The sequence below is a fragment of the Hipposideros armiger genome, unplaced genomic scaffold, assembly GCF_001890085.2.
Source record: "Hipposideros armiger isolate ML-2016 unplaced genomic scaffold, ASM189008v1 scaffold_155, whole genome shotgun sequence".
Taxonomy (NCBI): Eukaryota; Metazoa; Chordata; class Mammalia; order Chiroptera; family Hipposideridae; genus Hipposideros; species Hipposideros armiger.
This window is the reverse complement of record NW_017731505.1, coordinates 1,177,409-1,191,684: the sequence shown is the minus strand read 5'-3', so window position 1 is coordinate 1,191,684 and position 14,276 is coordinate 1,177,409. Positions and strand designations below refer to the sequence as shown.

At 40.6% G+C, this 14,276-nt stretch overlaps 1 protein-coding gene across 2 annotated transcripts in view; it reads left to right on the top strand.

Annotated features, from left to right (window-relative positions):
- The first annotated feature begins 1,862 nt into the window (after positions 1 to 1,862).
- Positions 1,863 to 14,276, top strand: part of FRMPD4 (FERM and PDZ domain containing 4) — a 748,742-nt gene continuing 736,328 nt past the window's right edge. For both annotated transcript variants that reach the window (XM_019651209.1, XM_019651215.1), the window contains exons 1-2: positions 1,863 to 1,921; positions 12,066 to 12,186. In XM_019651209.1, the coding sequence (XP_019506754.1) occupies positions 1,867 to 1,921; positions 12,066 to 12,186 (176 nt within the window). In that variant the 5' untranslated portion in view covers positions 1,863 to 1,866. The remainder of the gene's footprint in view (positions 1,922 to 12,065; positions 12,187 to 14,276) is intronic.

Sequence of the window (14,276 nt, the reverse complement as noted above, 5' to 3'; positions counted from 1 at the left end):
CATAAAGCCAGGGTGCATTTGATCTCATCTTGACTTCTGCGTCATAGAGCAGGGACCGGGACTAACTTCAGGTGTTTAAGGTAGCAACATGGTTGAAGGTGTATGGCGAAGGAAACTGTCCTGAAGATGTGTTTGTGTGGCAAGCACACTGCTTTTATTTCAGCTCTGTGGCCGCTTGAGGAGACTTTCCTGGAACTGGTGGAGATTAGAGAGGTCTGTAGCAGCCCCTAGGCTACCCTGGGTGTTGGTAGCAGGGAGTCACTTAAAGTGTTTGACTTATTACAAAATGAAGACAGATTACTTCATAGTCAGCCATAAACTATGACTAAAGTCCTATGTATGACTAAAGAAAACATTATTTCAGCTCTAGTTAATGTAAGCTGAAAATGTAATTTCTGCATCCAGCTCAGTGCTTCTGATTTAGAAAGAACTCATGTCTTAAGTATTTGACAAAGACAACTTAAACATTCTTTTCTCCATTATTCCCTCCCCCCCCTCAGTATCCCTCTAATACATTTTATCAGGAATTATGGCATGGTCATACAGTTTCTTAATTTACAATGTTCCTTCTTCATATAATTTGTGAAAGAACTCTTATGACAGCCCGCAATTACTTTGACTCAATATTAATAAAGACATATGTTAAAACATGTGCCTTGTTCGCCTGTTACCCGGCTTTGTGTTATGCTTTGTCTTCCACTGAAATAATTCTGTGTTTAGGACCATGCCGTTGGTTGCCTTGGATATCATGGGACTGTCACAACTTTAGGCTGTGACCCTGCTGCAGGTGCTGGCAGGAGACAATAGGCTGCCAGGCAGTGGAAGAGAAAGGGAAAACTGGATTCCGACACATGCTGGGGCCTTGGCAAGTTACACACATTGCCTGGGTCTGTGAAAAGAATTTCTACCGGGAATATATGTCATAAACAAAGATTGCTCGGAAACTTCACAAGAGTGAAGGAATGAGGGAGGAAGCGGAGAGGAGCCTGGGTGTGGACTGAGGGCTCTTGAATGGCATTGCATTGGCAGCACTAAATGGGTGGTGAGACCCACTGGAGGGGCAAGGACAGAGGAAGCCACGTACGGGAAGCTAGCGCTCTCAAGAGTTAAGCTGAGACTTTGAACAGGGTAAGTAAAAGAGGAGGGGAAAATGGCCAGGGTTTTGATTTGCATGCACAATTGGACAATAGGAGCATTTGGTGTCCGCTGGGAAAAGCATGTGCTTCCTCCTCAGCAACTGAAGGGTTATTTAGCAAACAAAGCAGTCAGGCCTCTTGTCTTCATATGCAAAGCTATCCTGTCATTCTTTTGTTGCTCTGGGAATATTCTAGATAATTAATGTCACCTTTGTCCATGAAGACGTCCACTCATCTGCTAATCCCCTAAGAACAAAGATGCATTCCAAAAACAAAAAGAGTTTAATGGACACTTTACATTGACCTTATTATCTATCGCTCTTCAATTTTGTGGGTGTTCTTGACCTCTGTTTCTAGTAAAATGTGAGTGTTTCCTTCTATAGCAAAATAGGTTTTTCTCTAGTAAATGTTGGTTCTTGTGCAGAAAAATGTGAAAGAAGCCTTATAGTTTATTGTTACCAGTAGTTTCATAAAGTTACTAATTATTGAAATTGAGGGTGGTGGAAGTAGAAAAGTCAGAACATCCTTTTGTGACATTCCCAGGAGAAGAATTCCTACACTGAGTAAAACCGAGTGAATTGTACTTTTCTTTAAAAATACATAACACATTGTGTACAAAGAAGATAGTCAAAGCTAGACACCATTTATCTTACAGGTGGCTGGAAAGCAGACCAAGAGAAAAAAATAAGTGACTTAATGACCTAACTTTACCCAAAGAATGGAAAATAAAATGCAAGATTCTAAACCCTGCCCTTCCATTTCACCTTCATCTTCGAAAAATACAGGTGAGTGGTGGTAATCATTTTGACAGTTGACCTAGTGGCTATGGAAACAAAATGGCCAGAAAGGCAGTGCTGGTTTGACGCAACAATTGTTTTAGTTTTCTTGCAAATATCATTAGAATGGCATTGTTTTCTTATTCATGAATATGAAACTGTGTGACTTGATTTTTTTTGAAAAGCACATCTGTGTGAGTTGCGTACGTCACATGAAGACATGCTACTCAGAACAAAATCTCCACGGGAAAGACACCTATGACAGTAGCAACAGTCATAGCCACAGATTACGGTGCATTTATTCTGTCATGCATTGTGCTAACGTGAATCCCATAGATTTTCTAATTACTCCTTATGATAGGATTAGGTAAGTATTTTCAACACTTTATGAGTATTGAAACTGAGGCATAGAAAGGCTAAGAAATTAGTCGAGGTCCATATATCTAACATGACTAGTCCAGGTTTGTTTCTCTCCAAAGAAAATTCTCTTAACCAAGGAAGATTATGTAACTGGTAAACAGAGTGGTGCTTGGGACATGCCAGGTCCTTTAACATATTTGAGTTTTCTAAAAAAGGATATCCAGATGGTAGAGTAAGTTGAATGAAAATGAACCAATTCATACAAGGCTTTGGCATAGGAATAACTAGTATGTGGCCTGCTTTTGTGATGTCTTATGTCCATCAGTCACTTGCTTTGGAGAGGACTTCACAAAGTAGGTCCAGTTTCCAGGCTGCTAGTTCAGGTAATAAAGGACGTGAACATTGAGATTAGGCCACAGCAGGAGACACAAGGTGAAAAAGCACAGTTCTCAGATCTAGGGTCCTGGAAATCTACTGATAGCTACTGAAGGCCCCGGGTAGATAAATTCTGTGAGCTATTATACAATGGTGGTCTCTAAACTTATTTGTTCACATATCACCTCAGCGAAAAAAAAAAAAGGAAAAAAAAGGTAAGCTTTTCCATATAAGCATGTGTCTGTGTATGTATATATGATTACCGATTATAAGGATTAATGTATTAAAAGCTCTCAAAAAAGACTTTTAAACATGCATCAAGTTTAGTAAAATTTTATAAAGTAATGGACTGAGTATTGTGTCATGGTTTTTAATATTACTGAAAATTGTGGTCGTGGTTTGTTTTTGTGGGCTGGCTGGATGTTTAGTTTTTAAAATATTTTGCAAATTGTGATGACTTCATGCTACCATTAGCCAGTTTCTAAGGGGGCAAAGTATACACTTGTGGTGAGACTGATGATTGACAGTAATGGTTGTTAATCCATATTTAAATAGTCTTCTTAACTTCGATTCCGTGTGGTGGCTTTCTCCTCAGAACTGATTGTATCAGTATTTTTCAAACTGCATATCACAACCTATAGGTGGATTATAAAATTAATAACTCATGTCACTTTTTAATAAAATAGAAGAGAAAATGTTAGAGTACATTACTAATAAGTATTATTTCGAGAATCTCTTATTTCAGGTATACACCTATAGCTCTACGTCCGTATTTGTATCTAACTACTGAATCACAATGTGAATGTGACGGTCAGATGCCCTTGAAAGTATTGAGTTAGATCATCATTATTTTTACCCAGGACTTGTCGCTGTTAAAGAGCTTATACTAAGAGAAGGAGAAACGTAAACTCTTCTCTTTTCTTGCTTTTCTATTGTGCTTGCATTATCTGCATTATTTCAACCCTTGACTTTTTTTGCACAGAGCTTTTTAAGCCATTTATGCGTTGTGTGAGGATTCCTTTAGTTACAACTAGAGAATATAATCTGTAAATTAACTTAAGACACCTACCAGCTGCAACAGAACAAAAATATTGCAGATGCCTGACAGATCCTTTGATAACTCCTTTTCCTCAAGAAATTTCCAGTAACATACCTGGTTCATGAGCTTCAAACATCCTGACTAAGAGGTTAGCACCAGTGGCAATCTTTATATAAGCTATTTCCAACACTTAATTGTTTTCCTATTATTTTAGACAAAAAATACTTTTAAATAAATTTGTTGATATTTTTATCTTGCACCCCAGTGGACCACCTTAGGGCATGCCCTGTAGAGCACATGCCCTGCTTTGTAGACACTCACAGGCACAGTGGCCAAGGGTGGCAGCCACCCCTGCCTTCTGTTTTGACTGCATCTCACACCATTCTCTATGCTCTGGTCTAACCACACTGACCACACCAAAGAGGTTCCTGCCCCAGGACATTTGAACAGGTGGTTCTCATTACTGTGATCCCTCTGTGTCATCACACAGGACTTGACTCAAAAGACACCCTATTCACGAGGCCTTTCCTGACCACCGTATTGTATACAGACCCTTCTCTCTCTCCACAGTCCACAGTCACTCTTTATTTCATTCTTCTCTTTGATTGATTGATTTTCACAGAACTTATAACTATCTGTTTAATGCCACTGCTACATAAAGTCCCTCTAGAATGGGACCTTGTCTCTACAGCTCACTCCTGCATCCCCAGAATGTTGTTGGAGTTGGTAAATATTTGTGGAAAGATTCAAAGAATGACTCAACATTTCTTCTGTCCATCTGTGTCACTTGAGCCAGTCCCTTTGTATCCTGGCTTCCCATTTGTCTCTGAAACCAGTTCTACCCCAAGATATCATTTGGCAGAGACTCTGTGTTAGGAAGGATGGGGTGGTTGTAGGGTGAACCAAATGCTGTGAGAACTCCTCGGAAGAAATGCTCCTGACCCAGGGGTTGGGTAGGGATGCTGGTCCTAGAAATCCTGATGGCTGGTTTCTGATAAGAAAATGATCAGGCCACCTATGCATTTGGGAACAGAGACCTACAGCTGCAGATGCATTATGCTACTAGCTCTAAAGGAGATCAAATTTTTGTGTCCTGTAGGTAATTTCCATGATCAGAAATTTGATCTCCAATTGGAGATGATTTCTTAAGACGCAGTTAGTGGAGACTGCTAAATTTTACCCCTATAGACAACATATTAGTCTGAACTTGGAGTCAATCAACTGTACCTGAGTGGCCTACCATCCTGCCTCATGTCTGATCAAACTATGGCCCACAGGCCAAGTCCAGGCCACCACCAGTTTTTCCAAATAAAGTTTTATTGAAACATAGCCACAGTCATTTGTTGAAGTATTTATTGCCTTTCATACAACAATGGCAGAGCTGAGTAGGTGTCTATCTGGCCCTTTACAGGAAAAGTTTCCTTACCCCTGGGCTCAAGAACATCATTTAATGTCTCCTGGCATTGATTTTTGTCATTTTTAAAATGAGTTGAATGGACTCAGTGGCGCCCAAGATCCTTTTCAGAGCTCACACCCGGATCCCCTAGAATCTAAGATATGGTGTCCATAAAGAAACTCAAAGTGATACAGACTTAAGGTTACACTCATTGTCTTCTCAGAAAACACATGATTTCAAGAAGTTATGTTTTCATTAAATGGACATAAATCTTTAGCTGCATATATCTTATAGACATGTGGAGCATTCCAGGCTGAGTTCATTTCTGTGGTTTGGTGTTAAGTGCTTAGAGCAGTACACTTATGCTGCTTAGTGCCTCCCCACTGCGTTCTCCAAGGGCTTTACTAAAATAAAAGTGAAGCGTTTGTGAAGTGCCTCTGATAAGTGGGTTCACTTACAATCTATAATGCTTTAAGTCTGAGTCTGGTATATTGAGTTAAGAAGTGAAAAATAATGTTATTATTTATAAATATATATATATATATATATATATATTATAAATAATTTTGACATAACATTTAAATCCCAGTTGAATTTCTTTGACTTACTGTGATTTCATTTATGAGCCAGATAAGAAAATTATTAGTTGCTACATATTCCAGGAGAAAAATTCTGGTTTGGGAAGAAAAATTTGTCTTTATTAAGTTAGAACCAATTGCATGATCTTGATTGGTTTTCTTGTTTGGGTTTAAATTATAGATGCTTTAGTAAATAAGAGCCTCATGGAGACCTTTCAAAGATCATTAGATCGTAAAAATTTGTTCAGGTCATAAAATTTGCAATGGATAGTTCCCCCATCCTTTTCCTTAGCTACTCTACTCCTATTACTCTTGACTGCTGTCTATAGCACAGATCACAGAATATGAATATTACAATCAAATCATGTAGTTAGGAGTTTCTAACAAACTGAGCAGAAAGAAGTAGAATCCATTGAATGTGGCTGTGCAGATAAGCAGTAAGTTGCAATTCAGGGACTCTGCCCCTCGTTCATTAAACATTTATTGAGCATCTACTATGTGGCAGTTTGTGCCAGGAGGTGAAATAGCTCGGTTATATATTATCTTTTATAGATTACAAATCTATAGACATGTAGAGATTTCTCACCTTGATCCCACTTGATCTTCACCCCAAATTTGGAAGGGAATCAGAGGAAGGATTCTGTGCACCTCTAAGGTTTGTGTGGGACCCTTGTGGAGAAATACTGAGTGATAGAGTGGAGAGGTGAGCCCAGCCTGGCACTGCCTGGGAAAGCGCCATCCTCCCCCAGGCGAGTTTCTTTATCTGGGATCTAGGTGTGGACTGGGGAAGACCTTGCACCTTGTGGACCTGAGGATGGGGGCAGGAAAAGGGCAGTGACAAGCGCTAAGGCAGGGCAACCTCTGCATGCAAGAGACCTGATTCCTAATTCACACCCTACTCAGTCTTCGGGAACCAAGCAGAAGGCTGGGTTTCAAATCCTGGTGAGAGGAGCTCTTCCGCATCTACCTAGTGCCCAGATAACTCCAGTGCTCACCAAACACCCCCTTCTAACCAAACTCGAATTGCTGCTTTTCCCTTGGGCGTTGAGTGGTAGGGCCAGGGTGTATGAAATGGGAAATTCTTTGCATATTACCCATCATTGTTTGATGGTGACCTGACAATAATAGAAATGGCATCTTGGACCTGCCAACAGGTAACTCTTTGCCTTTGGATAAGAAACTCTGAGCCATAAAGTCCTGATCTATGAAATAAGGGAGTTGGACTAGATTGTCTTTGAGGTCTTTCCCAGTTCTTACTTGCCATGGATCTTGAACTTAAACTTGACTCCCAAAAGAACTCAGTTGATATGAGGCTCATGATCCAGAGGTATCACTGTAGCATATGCTGTCACGGCAGTGCCTATTCGTAGCCCCTTGGCACTCACCATTTCTGCTGGCTTTGCTGCAAGCACCTATCACTCTCTGCTGGAGGCTTTCATCTGGCTGCGGAGATATGCTTGGCTGGAAATGCAAGGGAGTTAAAATCCCCAAAGGAGGTCCTCAACTAATGCCAAATGTGAGTTGAAGAAAGATATTACATATTGAGGAATGTATTTTATTTGCCCTAAGGTTACCAGATTGAGCAAATAAAAATATAGGATTCTTGGGCTGGCCGAGTGGCACGATGGTTGGGAACTGGCTTGGGACGCCAGAGGGCCCCGGTTCGGATCCCACATATGAGGGCCAGTGACACTGCCCTCCACAGCTAGGATGCTGAATAACAGCTCAACCTGGAGCTGGGCTGCTGTGAGTTGCCGGCGACGGTGTGGGCTGCAGCCCCTGTGGCAGTGGGTTGCCATGGGCTACCGTGTGTAGCCAGCAGCCAGCGTGAGTGGCCAGCAGCCGCAGTGATCGGCCATCCGGAAGCCAGCAACTGATGTGCCTCACCCTGGAAGAGCGCAATGATGGTGCCAACTTGGGCCAGTGAAGCAACATCCTCCACAACTAGATGGAAGAACAAAACGACAGCAACTTGTCTGTTCCCTTTCCCCCAATTCCCCAATAAAAAAAACATACAGGATTCTTGGGGTGGCCGGTTAGCTCAGTTGGTTAGAGTGCAGTGTTCATAACACCAAGGTTGCCGGTGCGATCCCCACATGGGCCACTGAGCCGCGCCCTCCACAACTAGATTGAAACAACTACTTGACTTGGCGCTCATGGGTCCTGGAAAAAAACACTGTTCCCCAATTAAAAAGAAAAACTACAGGATTCTCAGTTATATCTGGGTTTCAGATAATATCAATAAATTGTTTAGTATAAGTATGTCCCATCTCTATTATGTGGAATATACTTATACTAAAAATTTCACTGTTCATTTGAAATTTAAATACAATGAGAGTCCTGTGTTTTATCTGTCATTGTTAACCCCAACTCTCTTTGGGAGCATTGTGCATTGCAAGTAGATCAATTCCAGAGCTCAGGAAAGGAGGGTGATTGGGGCTGGTTTAGAAGATGCAAAATGTGGAGGGAGTGAGGCGGACCTAAGTACCAGTGCCCACAGGTAGACACATTGAGAACGAAATAGTAGATGGGTGTGCGGTAGTGGATAAGGAATTTTCAGTTCCTCACACAGGGAGGCAAAAACTAAATACAACAGAACTGCAACCAGCAATGTCAAACATTGTGGGGAGACGCCCGAAGTCACTGAGCTTGCCAGAGACATTATTCATTTCTCAAGCCCTACTGCCTAGCACAGTGCCTGGCTCAGTGTTGGTGCCCAGTTAACCTTGAATGACATGGGAGGGAGACTGATGGAAATATGAAATTCTGTCATTGTGAGTTTTATGGAAAATGGTGCCCACTGAAAAACACAGGGCCTTTTTGCGCAGTGGCACATATGATTACAGATGCATAGAAAATATGAATTGTTGTGTGAATCCTAAGAAATGAGCTTTTCTAGTCCTGTCCTCATTTTTTATTGCAGGTACAGTTCAACTTAAATCTTTCAGGGCTAGATATGTTTTTGAATGTCACTTGTATGTTCAAACCTAATTTACTTAATAGCTAACTTATCTGAACCTTGAACAATATTACTGGAGCATTTAGATTGAGTGAAAGGCTTGGCGAGGAAATTTTTCCATTCAAAACACTGTAGTCAATTTATGTTTTCAATGACATTTCTTTTTCTTTCTTCAGGAACAATAAAATCTCATTCTATGCTTATTATTTCCAACTGTAAGTTCAAAGTTGAAAAAGATCAGTTTTATCCTAAGCAAGCCAGGTAATATGTCCTAACTCTTTTACAGAGAAAATAAAGGGTTATAGAAAAATAAACAATAGCATCTAGATAACAGAAAAGGAGCATCAACATTTCTGTAGTTTTCGTTCAAGTCACTTTTCTTTTGACTAGAGAAAATCATTTTTACAAAGCATTAAGCAGGCTGCCCTCCAAAGGGCAATTGAAAATCATTTATTCTGTGGATGATACATTTTTAGAGTTAATATGTTCATTCTGTGTTGACAGTGTCAGCCACGTGAAAAGGGCAGAAATCTGTATACGGAGAAGTATTAAAAATGCACCTAGGGATTCAAAATAATATATATTTTAATGTAAAATTAAAGTTGTCATTTTTGTTAGTATTCTATAAAAAACAAAAGTTTCCCTGGATGCTATATGCCAATAATAGGTCTTTTGAGGCTTATTGTACCAACTCTGTGTGGTACTGTTATGGAGACTTGTAAAAGAAGTAAAGGAGGCGTCCTGTCTCTGAGAATGGCAGGGTCAGTTATTCAGACCAAGTCCCTGGGTAAAATATGTTTTCAAAAGCTTAAAATTACTGAAGAGCTGACCAAAGTACAAAAGTGAAGGAAAATGTCAAATCACAGTGTTGGCGAGAATGTGGAGGATTGGAAGCCTTGTACATTGCTGGTGGGAATGAAAAATGGCATCGCCGCTGTGGAAAGCAGTGTGTCAGTTCCTATAAAAGTTAAACATAGAGTTAGTTACCATATAAACCAGCAATTCCACTCCTAGGTATACACTCAAAAGAATTGAAAGCAAGAACTCAAACAGATACTTGTACACCAATATCCATACCAGCATTAGTCATACTATTAAAAAGGTACAAACAACCGAAGTGTCCATCAGAAGATGAATGGATAAACAAAAGGTGGTCTATCCGTATAAGGAATATTTTTCATCTATAAAAAGAAATGAAATGCCCATACATGTTACAACATGGATAAACTTTGAAAACATTATGTTAAATGAAATAAGCCAAACACAAAAGGACAAATACTGTGTGATTTCACTTAAGCGAGGTACCTAAAATAGGCAGACTGATAGAGACAGAAAGTAGAATAGAGTTTACCAGGGTCTGGGGGAGGGGGAAAAGGGAGTTAGTGTATAATGGGGACAGAGTTGCAGTTTGGGAGGATGAAAAAATTCTGGAAATGGATAGTGGTGATGGTTGCACAGAATTGTGAATATATTTAATGTCACTGAATTGTACACCTAAAATGGTTAAAATGGTCAATTTTATCTTATATATCTTTTACCAGAATTTAAAAAAAGAAACGTGAAGAAAAAATGAGAAACAAGGGCCAGCCGAGTGGCTCAGTTGGTTAAGAGCTCGCTCAAGAGTTTGAGTTTGAGCTCTGAGTAACAGCGGTTCGAGTCCAGCTGGAGCTGAGCAGCCGCTGAGCAGCCGCTGAGCTGCCAACAGGTAGCAGGATGGCTCAGCTAAAAAAAAAAAAAAAGAGAAACATGATAGGTAAATGATTACAGAAGCTGATTTTGACCTGAGGGCTTTTGCCATGTCTCGAGAAAATTAGGACCTTTCCTTTCCAGCCTGCTGCAGCAAGAAAGACAGAAATCAAAGTCCAGTGTCTTTTTGTTGGCTGTTTAATATTCATCTTCATTAATGTTATCCTGATTTCTCCAACACTGTTCCCCTCCCCCAATTCCCCATTAAAATCTTAAAAAAAAAAACGAAAACAAAAAAAAATGGGTCTACAGCAGGGCTTTTGACCTGGGGGCTTCTGTCCCCACTGATGTATTTGGCAACACTTTGTTAGGTAAAATTATACTTAAATGGTACTTAATGTGACCTGTTTTACAAAGCAAGCTGAACACCAGTTACCCCAGGGGGGGTGGGCCCATGCCACCTGAAGGGAATCTTTTTACATAGAAGATTAAGGGGCCATTAAGTTGTTACTGCATTGATTATGCAGCTTTTAATAAGTCCGCTCCACAGATCTCCAAGCCACCTGTGTTAGCACGTTTCACCTGGCTTTATCTAACAAGCCTCATCACTTTTCCGGTGCGGAGTTCTAGGATCCTGCTGCCTCTGGAGACTGCTTCTGTAAGTTCCCTCAATAAGCTGTTGATGTAAATCTGGAATTGCCAGCCTCTTTCTTTGGTCTCTTGGCCTCAGGACATTTTCCCAACATGTCTGGGGATATTTTTGGTTGTCACAATTGGGGAGATGCTACTGGCATGTAGTGACCAGAGGCCAGGGATGCTGCCAAACATCTCCCGGTGTCCAGGGCAGCCTCCAACAAAGAAGTATCCACCCCAAATGTGAATACAGCCAAGGGTGAGAAATCTTGATCTACAGCCGGAGAGGCATCCCACTGCACTCAGCATAGTGGGCCCGAATGGCCCGTCTCTCAGGGGAAGCCAGTGCTTCCTGGATCAGCGTTTTCCCGGTGAGTCTAAATTACCAGGTAGGATCTAGCATTAAAATTGGCAACTTTCAAATAGCTTTAAGGTAGACATGTTAAATCTCGAATTTGGATGAAAACCAAGAAAGCCATGAGAGAAGTTAAGCAGCACTTTGAAAGCTAGGAGAGCTGTGAGAATTGTGTGCAGGTGGCTTCCATCCAGATCATAGCGCCAAATATCCCATAGTGAGTTCTTCGATGGGGAGGGGCAGGTACTGGATGAGGGGCAGGTACTGGATTTCGTGAGAGGCAAATGCTGAAACTGCTCTTCTGGCCTCTGCAGCCCTTCGGAAGGTGCCCCTTCACTCCCAGTGCAATATCACCTCCATTCGAACTGCACTGGGTTGCCTGGATGCATCCGGGTCCATGGCAGAACATCAGAAATCTTATTTCTTGATTCGTTGATGTAGATGCTCCGTGCGAAACGTGATTGCTTTTTTTGCTTTTTTTCTTAAATAAGTAACCTGTGCATCTTTTCTCAGGGTCAGCAAAAAGTCCCTGTTAATAATTTACAAAAGGCAAAGCTACTACTCTTTTGCATCCTCAAATCTTTTCAGAGCACGTGATTATCTAAGCATATCTGGTTTCCAAGTAGCTGAGTGATGAAATATGATTGGCCTCTCAGCATCGATTCCTCCTCGCCTTCCTCCCTTGCTCTTCTGGTCTAGCAGTTGTGTGTTAGGATACGATCATTCTTCTTATAAAAGAATCAAGAACTGCGTTCTTTCTTCCCATCCTTAGGAAAAGGTGGGCTGTTTTGGCTTCCTAGCATGGATGAGGATCTCGAAGGAGAAACTTGGCAGACCTTCTCCATTCCCTGGGGCTTCGGCAAGGTGGTAGAGGATGAAGGACATGTATGCCCGTGAGTAAGAGTCCTCAACTTAATATACCGGGGGTCTTATCGTGTTTCCTGAGACTAGCTCAGGTTTTGTTGGCAGGATGAATTTATCTGGACAAGGGGTTGAAAGCCATGTCTCAGAATTATACACGAATGATGCCTTTGATAGAAAAGTCATGAGATCCTTCTGAGGTTTGTTCAGGCAATTGTAATATTTAAAAAGAACACTGAAAGCGACGCAGAAATAACTAGCCTGTAAAAGAACAGACAGGACCATATACTACTTTTATTTCCTCAAGGCTAAATGCCCAGAGGCAGTTTTGGGGAAAGAGAAACTGATTTTAGCTGCTTGTCCTTATATATGGTATTATATAACAGGCTATAATTTACAGCAAACTTTTGACTGCACTTTTTGCAAGGGAAAATGATGTGTGCTATGTTTTCTTTTCAAAACGGTATCTTCTCGATGACAAATGTTTCTGTCAGGATGAAAAGTTTGGATTTGGAAACAGAAAATAAGTTGGCTGTGCAAATTGGTTTGTATTTAATTGCTTCTTTATGTTCAATGATCTTGATAAATAAGTTTTTCTCCTTTGAGAAAACCCACAATTTTACAGAATGTTCAGATCATTGCCGAATGGCTTATGGCTCATATAAATATATAATTCTTTCTTGGGCTTGTCTAGGTTTCAAGTATGAGAAATTTGTCAGTAATGAATACATTTGGGAATGCTGACTGGAAAGTTTCCAGTCATTCTGCTGTTTAATGCTTTCTCATTAAACACTGACACTGTGTGTTCTAAGCCATTTAGGAATTTGCATAAATGATATTGTTTAAGTAGATTCTATGATTATTGAGTGTTTAAGCATGGCAATAAGAACATTATGTGGAGGCCCACAAATAAAGGAACTGCCACAAGTTAAGAGAACCTCTCCACATGGATAAAATTCAGTACCCTTGACTTCTACTGCTTGGGACTTAGAGCTAAATATTTTTTAGAGTTGGCATAATTTTCCACAACAGTAATCACTTGGTGGCACTATTTGTTTTAAAACAGTTTTGAGAGTTTGCGTGCGTGCTGATGAAACCTCTTTCTGTTATGGAGTTCATTGTAAGGAAAATCGAGAAATTGATGTTGTCATTGTATGGGATTAAAACCCACAAAGCAGTCTGACATTTTGGAACTTGCAACTGTGACCCCCGCCAAACGATGGTTTGCTTGTGACATCATCTTATTGCATAGCTTTTATTTGTAGTGCACACATTTCCCCCCTGGCTTCCTACATGAGGGATGAAATGATTGAATATCTGGGCCAAGGAAAGTGACCACTTAAGACCTAGGGTCCTGGGATTTGTGTCTGTTGCTCACCTTGTCAATAACATGGAAAGAAATCGATTCAGCTAATTAGTGCAAGTTCATTGAAGCATATTGTTTGTGGGTTTGGGGAAAAGGTAATAAAATATAAGAAATGTTTTAAATCAAAATGTGAAAGCCAAATCACTGAATTCCAGTTCGATAGTTTGGCCATATTTTTAACTACATGTATCCAGCGAAAAGCCTAGTGTGTCTTGTTTGATTAGAATTAGTGCTAGCTGAAGTTCTACGTTCTCCCTGAATGCGCATAGTCAGTAGATGATTCAGGTAGTATATTAATTTTTTACACATAAAATGCTATTTTATTTTTACAACTCAACATAAAAAGCAACCGTTATAACTTCAGCCTATGTCTCCATTGGAGAGTCAAGTATAGAGCTAGTAAACGTGGTTGAAAATGTAATGGGTGAGGATAATTTTCGTAGAGCAATAAGTGATATTGGTCCAGTTTGTTCAGCTGAGTCCCACTCGTGCTGTGTCTTCAGTCAGCTCTAATGTCCTTAGTTTGTCCTGTCATCAGGCCGTGCCGGCTGCCCAGCCTGGGAGCCTGCACCCCTCATTCATGTGCCTCATTGCTGATTTGACTGGTGTGAAGAGGAGAATGGTTCACTTTCATGAGGTTTTATAACCCTTCAGAATGAAAGTGACTTGAGATTGTTTTTGTTGTTTTTGCTGTTGATTAAAGAGTAATGGATTCCTTTCCCCAGTGGAGCAGCCTCACGGAATGGTTCGGACTAC